The sequence below is a fragment of the Eubalaena glacialis genome, chromosome 15, assembly GCF_028564815.1.
Source record: "Eubalaena glacialis isolate mEubGla1 chromosome 15, mEubGla1.1.hap2.+ XY, whole genome shotgun sequence".
NCBI lineage: Eukaryota > Metazoa > Chordata > Mammalia > Artiodactyla > Balaenidae > Eubalaena > Eubalaena glacialis.
Window position 1 is genome coordinate 28,914,276 of NC_083730.1, and position 12,793 is coordinate 28,927,068.

The 12,793-nt window shown below is 55.5% G+C and overlaps 1 protein-coding gene across 1 annotated transcript; it reads right to left on the minus strand.

Moving 5' to 3' along the window:
- Positions 1-1,844: 1,844 nt before the first annotated feature.
- SIGLEC15 (sialic acid binding Ig like lectin 15) lies at positions 1,845-11,042 on the minus strand. The gene is made up of 6 exons (XM_061169230.1): positions 10,947-11,042; positions 7,243-7,312; positions 6,477-6,860; positions 4,972-5,352; positions 3,817-3,847; positions 1,845-1,926 (listed from the first exon to the last, which is right to left on the minus strand). The coding sequence occupies exons 1-6, from the start codon at positions 11,040-11,042 to the stop codon at positions 1,845-1,847; spliced, it is 1,044 nt and encodes a 347-aa protein (XP_061025213.1).
- Between the last annotated feature and the right edge of the window lie 1,751 nt (positions 11,043-12,793).

Consider the following 12,793-nt stretch of genomic DNA (forward strand, 5'->3'; position numbering starts at 1 on the left):
ATCTCCAACCCAGCAATCCACATTAGAGAGGGTGGATCCCCAGGAGCCTGGGTCCCTTAGTAAGTACAATGCACACAGCTCTTTGCCGATCTGTGCCAGGCATGCAGCTATGGAGAGAAGAAACCCTAATTGTTCTCGGCCACTGTGATTTGGGTTTGTTACTGCAGCACGACCTAGCCCAGCCTTATTCATTTCTATATCCCCAAACACCTGGCCCAACTGCTAGCACAAAATGATGCATAAGAAATAATTCCTATCACTTTTTCTTGGCTGTGGAACTGGCCTCAAAGACCAAGCAGATGGTATAAGACACACCACCCCTGTGTCCTTCCCTGACGATACAGGACTCTTGATGGAGGTGCCCAAAGTATCCCTGCACAAAGAGGTACAAATGCCAACTCCATTGACCTCTTAACAACTCAGGCTCCTGGATGGATCCCAAGTTAACCATGAGCCGCCATCACCCCTTTGCTCTGGCGAAGGCTCCAGTGAGGAGCCTTGTAACCCACCACCCTGCTTATTAACTTGTGAAGATCCTTCAGCCTTCATGCCATCTCCCCGGAAAGCATCAGGGAGGACCCCATGCTCACTGTAGGTGACTCCAATTACCACTGCAGCTTCTGGAAAAGTTCTGGAGGGAAGAAAGTTTGTTCCCATTGAAGGCCCATGTCTCTGTGGCCCTTTCCTTTTGCCAGCTCGCCCGAGTCCCAAGCATGCCTCCTCCCCCTCTCCCTGCCCCCAAAGACTGCAGGAGATAAAACAATCAAGTGTGAGGATGGAAGGCAGCACCCTGCAGTCAGCCTGGCAACACTTGGGCAAATGGGAAATGGCCGGTGCTTTTGGCCAGTGCACATCCAGGGAAGAGGCAGGTGGTAGAGAGGTCAGAGCTGCAGCTGCTTTATCCACGGACACCCTGTGGCCCAGACTTGCCCTCACACCTCCCAGATTTTGGTCCTTAAGAACAGTGGATTCCAGATGCTTTGAGTTGATGGGTGTTTTGTTTCTTTTTCCCAGAGGTCCCAGCTGAAGGCAGTGCAGAGAGCCGATGGGGTAAGAGGAGGGCAGAGTGTGGGACAGTCACAGAGGAGACCCCAGGGGCCAGGGATACCGGGCTTCTCCTTGTTGCTGATTTGATGTTCCTGGGACCACAGGGTGGCACAGCCCAGACCCAGGCTTGCCCTCTGGAATCCTTACTCTCAGCGAGGCCGGTGTGGGTGCTATGCTTGTCCAAGTTTAGACGTCCCAAGGTCTCTCTGCAAGGAGCCTGTAACACCGCTCACACCTGTAGACGGCTTTGTGCTGCCCCAAGTCCCTTCACATCCACTGCTTCCTCAGACCTTGACAGCCCGAAGCCAGGAGAGAAGACTGTTACTGTCGGGGTTCAACAGTGGACGAACAGAGACCCAAAGAATTGAAAAAAGTGCCTTGGTCCACACAGCAAGTCGGTGACAGAACGAGGATGGAGCCTGGGCCTGGAGACCCCTCTGACCAGGGTCCTGCCTGCTTTACTATGGTGTTCTAGGTAAGCAAAGGCAAGACGAGCTTTGCAGAAGTGTCACCTGGGCTCATGGGCGAGTGCGGGCACACACACACACACACACACACACACACACATGCGCGCGCACGCAAAATGCTGCCCCGTTGACAGAAATATCTCTGGGGCTTGGAGACAGAAGTCCACATAGGAGACCTCTGAGCCTCTGTGAGTAGGGTCCCGACCTCAGGGCACCACCAGGCTAGGGCTGCCAAGGTGCCTGGGAGCCAGGAAGGGCCATCCCAGCCAAGCCACATGTTGGCCTTCATTCCTCATGGTGTCCAGGGGATGCCGGTGGCCAATGGGCTCCTCAAGGTGAACACACGGCTGCTGGTGGGCCCTGAGGACTCATCTGGCTCAAATTTTCATAATTGGACTCCTGAGCTTGTGGCCTGTGGACAGGAGAAAGTTGGCTGACCACCCAAACAGGAGGGGTCTCTGACTGCCCAAACCACAGCCCAGGAAGGGGCGGAAGGAGGGACGAGAGGGGCTTTGGGGGCCTGCATCCAACAAGGCCTGGAGACTAACCGAAGGTTGGAGGCAGGGCAGCGGCAGAACTTGCAGACCAGGGAGGGGACCACCTGGGTGACAGCATCCCAGAGTCTCTGTCTTCTCAAAGGGATCTCATCTGTGGCTTCAAAAACCATCTCTGGGGTCCTGACCTCCGGGCCGGGCCTCCTGCTAACCCTAACAGCTTTCCTGACTTCCGGGACATCCTCATGGCCTCTCAAACATAAACAGTCCACAGAGCTCGTGTGATCCTCACCACACACCACGCCCCCATCTTCAGCTCAGTAGGTGGCACCCAGGGTGCCAGCTCCAGACCTGCTGGCTCCCTCCCTTGCTTGTGCTGCCCACTCTGGCCATCCCTGCCTCTGTCTGCCCTATCTCCCCGCCCTCTCTATTGCCACCTTCAGCCAAGCAACCTAGCCAGCTGCAGCCTTGGTCAACAGCCCTCACAGGTCTCCTGGCCTCCACTCCTGTTCAGATGGGGCCACTCGTCTGCTTAAACCATTCACTGACCTCCCATCGCACTCCGAATAAATCCCACAGCCTGCCTGTCCTCCGTGCCCTCTTCCTGGGTCACGCGTGAGCCTTTCTAGAGCCTTTTCCTCCTGGGTCGCCCCATCACCCCTGCCTGCCCATCGAGCACCTGCCTCAGGTCTCCTCAGTGTCCTCAGAGAGGACATGCTGGTCTAAAGCAGCCACAGCCCAGTGGCACCTCCCTCTCCTGGGGCTTTACTCCATCGCCTTGTCCACTTTTTTTTTTTCCCACAGCTCTTATTTTACAATCTAAGATCTCTTGTTTATATGTTTATTAAAATTCTCCATGTTAAGGTGTGAGTTCTCTGAGGTGGAGGATTTTTGCTGTACTTTTAGCATCCCAAACAGTACCCAGTACGTGGTAGGTACTCAACAGATATTTGAACAACCGCCAGCTTTCTGATTAGGTGCCCTGGTGGGGTAGTAAGTTAGCAAAGAAGAGGGACTTTGCACAGGTATTTCAGAATTTGGGGATCGCTGAGCGAGCAGCTGCAGAGAGGGGCCTGGGCTGGTAATGTGGCTCTTCCAGCCCCCAGGCACAGGTGGGAACGGAGCTATGGGAGTGCCCGGGCTTGTGTAAAGGGTCCTAGAAAAGGCTGTCATCCCCTGCCCGCCTCCCCCAAGCATCTCGCACAAGGTCTTGGAATTGGATTCTTTCTTCTTCTACACAGGCCTTCACTTGGACAGACACCAAGAGGGGGCAAGGTCAATGCTTCCTAGCTGAGTCTGTGAGCCTTCAACCAAGCCCTCAGAACCTCTAATGACATTTTGCTTGCAAAGCCTTCAGCAGGGTGTCTGGGAGAATGACTGCCTAATGGTGGCTTTTGGGTGGATCTGTTCTAGAATGCTGGGCACTATGAGAGGAAACACAGCCTCCAGGGATCACAGCTAGGTGCAGAGATAAGGCAGACCCAGAAAAATGACCCTTCAGCACCACGGACACCAGGCAGCTGGTCCAGAAGATAGGCCAGTGTGAGGCCCACAGTCTCACTGAGAGGCCACAGTGCTGGGAACGTGGGGAGCAGGTCAGCGTGGCCCGGTCTGGCTGCCAGGCTTGGTGGACTGAAGTAGGGGGGAAGGCTGCAGGGAGGGCCTGGACCCTGATCAGGGCTGGGACCCCAGCCCCAGCCCTTTGCCCATTCTTCCTTCTCAGGCTGCCCTCCATGAGAAGCCTGCACCCCTTGGCCGGGGGGGGGGGACTAGAGTGGGGCAGGGTGGGGCTGGGCTAGCTTACTTACCGCGGTGAGGCATCCTGGGTGACTGGGTACTCTGTGTGAGGGACAGAGAGAGAGGAGGCATGAATCTCCGTGGTACCCACTGGGCTACAAGCCCCGCTGTCCATCCCGCCCCACTGTGGAGAGTGGTCTGGAGGGAACAGCTAGCCAGCAGGATGGGAAGAAGTGACCTGAAAGATGCTGAGTTACCGGGGAAGACAGGGAGTGAGGAGCGGACTTAACAGGAAGACCTGCTTCTCTGAGGCCCCTGAAGCACAGAATGCTTGCTGGGTTTGAAGACGCTGCCAGAAAGCCAGTGTGGCCCCAGCAAAGATGGTAGCCAGAGCAACTGTGACAAATTTTGGATTTCATCCCAGGAGAGTTTGAGGCTGGTGCTACTCACCTGGGTGGTCTGAGAGGCTCTGGGAAGCCTCCTCTCTGGGGCACAGAGCAAATTTCCCATCCAGCTTAGTGACAGTAGGGAGGGGTGACGGCAGCTTTCTGAAGACGGCCTGCTAGTTCGAGCTTCCACTCTTTTATACATGCTGTTCCGTCTGCTAGGAGTACTATTAGCTCCTTGTTTTCCTAGCTCACACCTGCTTATAGCTTTTGATTTAGCCTCGCCTTACTTGTGTAAAGCCTTCCCTCCCGGCCCCCGTCTGGATGCCCCATCAGAGAGAGGCCCACACTCTCTGGGCTTCCGTAGTACGTGGGCTGGTAGCACTTCTCTCTGCAGACTGCAATTATCTGCTTACTGCTCAGCACGCATTCATCAGGGAACCATGTCGTATTCACCTCTGTGTTCCCAGCACCTATGCCGCACATAGTAGCTGACCGAATGAAATGGTGCTATTTGGGAAAGCCTGTGTGTGGTCGGAACCCTTCCGGATGAGTCATTTATGGGGTGCTGGTAAAGAGGTGGGCTCAGAGCTATATCGCCTGGGTCTATATCTCTGTGACTCTAGGCTAGAGGCAAGTTCCCTAACCTCTCTGGCCTCAGCTTCCTGATTGTAAAATGGACTCACGCCGGTTACCACCTCCTGGGCTTGATGCAGGGAGAGGAAAGTGAGATGATGCACAGGTGCGTAAGTGATGTTTCGCTTGTGTCATGCCAGGTGGTCAGCCTGGAGGAGGGCCCCGGCCGCCCCTCGCACCCACCCTGGCCTGGGGCGCACCCACCTAGGCGGCGGCGGGCGGCGGCGCGGGCGGCCAGAACGCCGAGCAGCAGCAGCACCTTGAGGCCAAGCGCGCCGAGCGGGAGGGCGATTGCCGAGGCCCCGGAGGCGCCGTGGAAACGGAACAAGTAGACACTGGCTTCGGCGCGGCCCAGGCTGTTGGAGGCCGCGCACGTGTAGCGGCCGTCGTGGGCCAGCGCGGGCAGCTCGGCGGTCACCTGGTGGCCGTGATCTTGACCTGGGCTCGGCACGGCGGCCGAGCCGTTGCCCAGGGCCGGGCCGGACCAGGCGAGGGCGGGCGGCGGCTCCCCTTCAGCCGTGCAGAGCGCGTGGAAGGTGTGCGCCGGGCCGGGCAGCACCGAGATGTTGACGATCCGCGGGGCGGCTGCGGGCGACGGCCGAGGAGGAGCGGGAGGAAGCGAAGTGCGGTCAGAGCAGCGGCAGGCAAAGGGAAAGGCAAGGGCAAGGGGCAGCCCTCCCCGTCCCCTTGGCCCAGAGGGTTGGAGAAGGGAGCCGGGGCGGGGCGGGGTGGGGGGGGGGTGATACGGAGAGGAAGGAAGAGGCGCTCGGGCGCCACGATGCCTGGGTCCCAGTACCAGTGTGACCTTAGGCAAGTTATTCCGCCGCTCTGTGCCTTAGTTTCTTCACGTGTAAAATGAGGATCACTTACATCGGGGCTGTTGAGAAGATTTGACAAGTGGGGTGCCTGGGCAAGTGCTCTCTAAACGTCGTTACTATTGTAGCACACGTAGCACAATCGTAGCACAAGATTGGGGGCAGTCTGCTGGGGTGATTTGAAGGGCACCTCCCACTCCCAGACAGCCTCACCAAGACCTAGACTTGAGACGATTCACTGAATCGGTGGGACTGTGGGACTGGGGCGGACAAGGGCGAAGAAACTGAAATGCACTCAGAGAGGCGGCCCAGCCAGCCCAAGGGCACATGGGAGGTTCTTGGTAGCGTCAAACTCAACCCAGAACGCCTGGGTCCCCCACAGGGGGGCTCCGGGATTTTTACAAAGCTCCTTAGGTCATTCTAATGCTCAGCCAGGGTTGAGAACCACGGCTCTAGGATCCTGGTTCCCACATCTTTATACCACAGGGTCTAGAGAAGTGCCGGGCACTTGGTGGGCTCCCTGTGCACCCCCTCTGTGCAAACAGCCCACTGCAGTCCTTGCCATATTTAAGTTGACCGTTCCTCGTTTTTCTCCCCCCTAGTCTGAGAGCTGTTCGGGCATATTCACTCTCTACGAGCTTCATTACAATGCCCAACCCAGGCCCCTGCCCCCAGCCCTTCCTGGGGCCAGGATTCGGCGGCATTTTTAACAACTTCCCGGGTGGCCCGTAGCCATCGCCAGGTGTGAGAGCCCCTGCTCTAGAGAAAGGCGTGTGCCTGTTGTACCCCTTCCGATCCCAGCACAGAGCTAGGGAGCCCTCGGACGCCCTAGGGAGCACCTAGGGAGCCCTAGGGAGCCCTCGGACGCGGCGGGGAGGCGGGCGGCGCGCTCACCGGTCACGCGGAGCCGGACGCCGTGGCGGCTCTCGTAGCGATCGTGGACGTCGCCGGCGAACTCGACGCGGCAGAAGTAGCGGCCGTCGTCGGCCAGCGCGAGGCGGTCGACGCGCAGCGACAGGTCATTGCGGCGCGGGTTGCCGAGCAGCCGGAAGCGGCCGTGCAGGCTGAGCGCCGTCTGGCAGAGCTCGCTGCTCCGCGCCGCCGCGCACCGGAACACCTGCGGGCCCGTGTACGGCTCGCCCGCGCGCCAGATGGCCGTGAGCGGCCCGTCGTAGTGGCGGTGCGGGTGCGTGAAGGTGCAGGGCAGCACTGCCGCCTCGCCCGCCGCCGCACTCACCTCAGCCGGCACCTTCATGGACCAGCGCTGCGCCGGCGCACCTGCGGGCGGGCGAGAGGCAGGCGGCGTGCGGCAACCCTGCCCGCGCCCTCGGGGGGCCTGGAAACCTCAGGACTCGGGAAGCGCCCTCCCTGCCCTCGGGCGTGGGGAGGGGGGGGGTCTGGAAACCCACCCCAGGACTCGAGGGGCATCTCTTGGGACTTTGATTCCCGTGACTTTGTAGGTGCCTGGACTCTCCCCCCATTTCCCTGGGACTATTTGCCTCACTCAGGGTGGTCCCACCTCACTTACAGACCCAGTGACCCCAACCTCTTTCCCATCAAAACTTGCCCTGCTGCAGAAAAGCCCTGGGATCCCGTGGTTACAGTACAGTCCCAAGACCCCCCCCCCGCCCCAGATGGTGACAATAATAAAGGCACTTACTGTGCAGCTCTGTGTTGAGCAAGTTCCTGGTGGTATCTCTTTTAGTGCTCACAAATGATCCTAGAGGTAAGCAGAGTTATGCCCGGGTTACATGTTATAAACCAAGGCACAGAGAGTTTGAGGCCTGAGGTCACACAGCTAGGATGAGGCAAAGCTGACGTTCAACCTCAGGACTGCCTGACCCCACTGCGGCACTCTAGTGCACGAAGGGCATGGAAACGTGGGGCTTATCCAAAGAGAGCAACACTCCCATTTACAGAGGGGAAACTGAGGCCTTGGGAGGTGGTGGTATGTTTTGAAGCTGGTGTGTTGAGTTGGTGGCTGAGATTCCTCTACAGTCAACCCAAGTGGGCTTCCCCAAAGGCCAGTGCCCAGACAGGGAGCTGAGGGAGGGGTGGACCGCTATGCTGCCTCCTTGCTTTGCACAAGTGCCTCTGGGCTCAAGTTTCCTCACCTCCCATGTTGTGAGCCTCTGAAGTATGGTTGAGCTAAGGTCTGGAAGCTGCACTCTGCCTGCAGCTTATGGAGGGCTAGAGAGTCACTGCCTGTGTTGTTGCAGATGTGTGCTTCTTTGGGGGTGGGGTGAACGGGGTGGGTGGATGGGTGTCGGTGCTGGGAGGATCAGGTCAGGGGGCCTGGGAGCCTCCTCAAGAAGGGAGGGACAGGCTTAGCCTCTAGTGCCCAGGTACAGTTCAGGAAAGGGATCTTTACAGGAAATAATACAGCAGCCCCTATATTTCCAAAGGGCTTTGCAATTTACCAGGTTCTTTCATATGCATCATATCACATGACTCCAAGTCCAGTGGTCTTTGCTCTGTGGGGTAGCCCCACTTGTCTCTTGGGCAGGAATCTCCTCAGCCCACAGCTGCAGACCATCCTCCAGGGAACCCATCCCATCTATGAGTAATCCACAGGTCAAGGCATTCCTCCTGCTCAGAACCAATGTTTCCTGCCCCTCACATGACGGCCCATCGCTCTTTGGAGCCTTCGCCTTCCTGCCCTGTGATGGCCCTCCCGGGATCCCATCATGGCTATCCTGGACCCAGTAAGCCTCCCGTTCTCTGGCAGAGGTCCTAGTCCTTCACCTGCCCCTCTCCATCCCCACTGCCCGCTTGGTACTCTCCTTGCAGTGTAGTGTCCTGACCCCAGGGGCTCCAGGTGTGTGTTCCAGATGTGCTGGGCCAGGTAGAGTGGGGTATGAATCGGGTTGTGTGAGCTGTGCCTCATAGAAAACCTCACTTTGGGACCGTGCCGAGCTTGCAATGAAATAAAACCACAAGGTTTTTTTTTTTTTTTTTTTTCCCACACAGTCTGCTTCTAAGCCAAATCTCCTTTCTTCTGGACAAGTGGAAGTATGCTTTTGAACCCAAGCGGGGGACTTGACATCTTTCCCTAGTAAGAGCTCGTTTGTTCAGTTGTTAATAATCAAAGGGCCTAGTTCCAAATTTGAGAAACCCTTCCTGAAGGTTTTGCTTGTTCAGTCAGTACTTCTAGCTGCAGAAAGCATCTCCCAATCTTGAGGCTCAGCCCCTGCCTCAGTTTCGCTGCGTTCCCACCCTCTGTGACCTCAGCCTCCTCTGACCTCCTGCATTTTGCAGGCATCACGGAGCCAGGCATTGACTCCCCAGGGATTGTTTGCTGTTGTGCATTCATCAATTGGCCATCATTGATCGGACACATTCCCCACTCGAAGCCAGGCACTGGGATTAGAGCCAGGGCTACAAAGAGCAAGAGAATAACTTATTAGCCTGTTGGAGCTCACGGCTCAGAAAGGGTGACAGATCTGGGAACCCGTAGTTACACTAAAGCCTGCCAGGTGCTCTGATGAGGGACATGAACAATGTTCCCTCTGTCTGAACATGGTTCCTGGCCCCTTTCACTCACCAGCTCCCTCCTAGTCATCTCCGGGCCTCCGCTGAGTCATCCTACAGCGGGAGGCCTTCACTGAGCCCTAAGCCTGGGTCTGGCACCCCTTCCCCATGCCCCAGGGTTGGCAGAAGTGCTTCCTCTGTATGGGCATTGCCTGTTCAACTGTATCTCTCGTCCAGGCACCCAGAAGCTCCGGGAGGGCAGGGAACATGTGTGGGGGTCATATTTGTGCAGCTGTTGCCCAGCACGTGCCTGCCACATAGTAGTTGACGTTGAATTGAATTGCTGAGAGAGAGCAGAAGGGAGGGTGCCCGGACTGGCAGGAAGGGTGGGTGGGCAGGGGTTGATTGAAAGCACCATGAGAGAGGAGCTGCTGCCTCAGCAGAGCCTTGAGAAAGGAGTGGGATTTGCTAAGCCCTGAAGTAGGCTGAAGGCATTCTAGGCAAAGGGTAAAATGGAAGTACGGACATCAGCATAGAGGTTGCAGGGCGTGAGAGGATAAGGGTGCCAGAGTACATGGTGCTTTGGGGGCTCGTTGGGAGACATTGCTAATCTTATTCCATAAGCAAAACAATCCATGGGGTGCTGTCATTAGCCCCCCTTTCGGGAAGGAGATCTGTGGCTCAGAGAGCCTGAGGGACTTGGCAACGTTATTTGGCCAACCAGGCAGAGCCAAGGCTTCCCCTCGGAGTGTAACTGAGCAGGACCCTATGAGGTCTTCCCGGAACAGATCCCCACCCATGTCCTCCACCTGCCTTTTGTCTGTAGAAAAACTGTAGTCAAAGAATCAATTTAATCAGAAAAGTGAGAAAATGCAGAAAGAAAGGAAAACAGTCAAGCAACACAAAATAATTATACTTTAGCCATGAAACAAAGTCAAGGACCTCTAGTTCTTCCTCAAAGACTATAGATAATATTCTGAGCCAAGTCCTTTGAGCTGTTTTGCAGATACTGAAACCACCACCAGGTGGGAGAAGTTAACTGTATGCTGCCCACAAGCACGGAGACCCCAGACCAGCTGGAAGGTTGATGATGCTGACTCCTGATAACCTCACCACCAACTAATCAGAGGAATGTCCACAAGCTGATCACACCCTGCTCCTTGAACACTGTAAGACTCCTCACTACCCGCTCCAGGGTGGGACACACAGTTTTGGGGGAATTAGCCCACTGTGGCCCCCTTTGCCTGGCAAAGCAATAATGCTATTTCTTTCTACTTCACCCAAAACTCTGTCTCCTAGAGCAGAGCCACCAGGGAGGTTTAATCCGGCACCAGTGAACAGGGGCTGAATTTCGACAATAGGTGGGTCATGTTCTGACCTTGTCCCTGGACTCTGTGCTGCTCGAGGATGACAGCCTAGATTGGGAGCATATGATGTGTGGTACAAATGACAGGTCAGGGCCCCTCCCTCCCTGGCTGGGTTCAGCTCTGGGAGGAGAGAGGGCACACAGAGGCCCTTTCACCAAGTGTGACAGTCTTGACTCCCATTAGGGGGAGATTTGTGTTTCCTGTCTGTCTGCTGCATGGTGTTCCAAGAGGCGGGCACCTGGCCTCACTTTTACGCAGAGACCTTTGGTTGAGTTCACCCAGGGGACTTGAGGTGAAGGTGGGAAGTCCCAATAGGAATTACCCAGGGAGCAGATGCATTTGCTTTGGCAGGAATCCAAGCTCCCCAGCCTCCAGGGACATTTACTGTTCCCTCTGGTAGCTCCTGCATGTCTCTTAGGACAGGGCAGGGACAGCCCCCCGAACTGGAACCAGAGCTCCTTTTGATAGGGTCTCTACTCTTCCTGCTTCATGTCTATCAACCTCCAGGGATCCACAGGAGACCCACATTCTTCCCATTGTCCGAAATTCCTCCTCTCAATGGTGGGCCACTGGGTACGGTGAAGAGCATTCCAGCTTTGGTACGGCTGGACATGGCTGACATTCTCGCTTGTATCAAGCACCCAGTCTGTGCCTGGCACTGTTCTAGCCTCATCCACTTACAGGGAGATCTTTGGGCGAGTTGCTTAATGTCCCAGGTCTCAGGCTCCTCTGCTGCAAAATGGGGTACATAGTACTTTCCTCATAGGATTGAGGATGGAATGAAGTCACACGTGAAGGTCACCCGGACAGTGCTGACACTCAGCAAATGCTCAGTGATGTTAGTTCCCTCCTTCACTAGCCGTGCAAAGAGAGTGGGACCAGGAGGGAGCATGGGGGTGGTGCTAACCAGTGGTGGGGAAGAAGGGCTCTGGACGGACAACTCAAGGCGATCCGGGGTGGGGGTGGGGGGTCAGGACATTGATGCCGGAAACTGCACCATCTGTGGCTCAACTTGACACCTTAGACCACATGTCATGCAATAGCGCAGGCCTTGCCCTTAACTCACCTGAAAGCTAGTCTTTGATTCATGTACTTATTCACTCAACAGATGTTTATTGAGGGTCTGTCTTGTGCTTGATACTGTGCTGAGTGTTGGGGATACAGCTATGGTGACAATCAGTGGCTGCCTCAGTGTGTTTACAGCCTGTCCATTGCTCAGCCAGTGTTTGTTTTTCATTTATACATGATTCTAATGAGTTTGTTTAATTAGCTTCCCAGACTTGGGAAATACAGATTGAAAAGCTAGAAAGTGTCTTCTGTTTGTAGTCCATTGAAAGCAGCAAGGGATGATAATCAGCATTCAGTCAGGGAGGAAGGTTCAGTAAAAATAATGTGACGATCAGGACAGAAATGATAAAAGTACAGCACAAAAGGGACCCTTTAGAGGAGGGGTAAGTGCAGAGGGCCTTGAGGCATCATGACACTGCAGCAGGCTAGTGAAACATTGCTCGCGGGGATGACCTGAGTCACCTTGGAAAGGTTCATTGCCATGAGAGGCGTGCCCCTCGCATGGGGTCTCAGGCGTCTGTCTGGGGTTGTAGCCCTGGCTAGACTGGCCCTGACTTTGTGACCATAGGTGAGTCCTCATAGCTCTCTGGCCTCAGTGGGCTCATCTGTCAAATGATGTCTCTAGATGCTTACTAAGGAGAATTTTAAATCTAAAAGTCTGTGTCCAAAAATGATATTTGGATAAAAATGACAAGGAAGTTTGGCAAGCATTTTAGAAATATGTCAATATAAAATTAACTGAAAGGCTTTTAGGTACTTAAAGTAAGCCATTAGCTGTTGAGAAAACTCAGCTACTCGGAAAGAGGCATCCACACTTGATGGTCCTGTGCAGCCATTTACTAAACTTCTCCACGTTGCTCCCTCATGCCTCCCCGTGGTGACGATGCTCATTGAGGGAGGGCTGGGGCTGCAGCACTGGGTACCAGCTTCCACGTAATCATAATCACGAGTCAACTGAGGGGTAGTTAACTCACCCTGGACCTATTATCCCAAAGCCCTGTGCCATTGGTGTCAGGGTGGGACGAGAACTCGGCAGTAGAAACATCTGCAGAACCTGGATGGGCAGAAGTGGCATCTGGATGGATCAGAAATAGAGGCCTTGGTTTTGGCTGCAGCTAAACCAGATTCCCACCAGTTCCTTGGTGAGGAAGGAGGCAGGGATGTGCATGGAAGCCTCTCTGTAGCTCGTGTGCAGTGCGTTCTGTGTGATGGCATTTATGTTAACGAGCGAGAAAACTGTTTATGATTTTGATCTGAGCATGCAGCAGTCGCTGTCCGTGGATCACAGACAGGAAAGCAAATCAG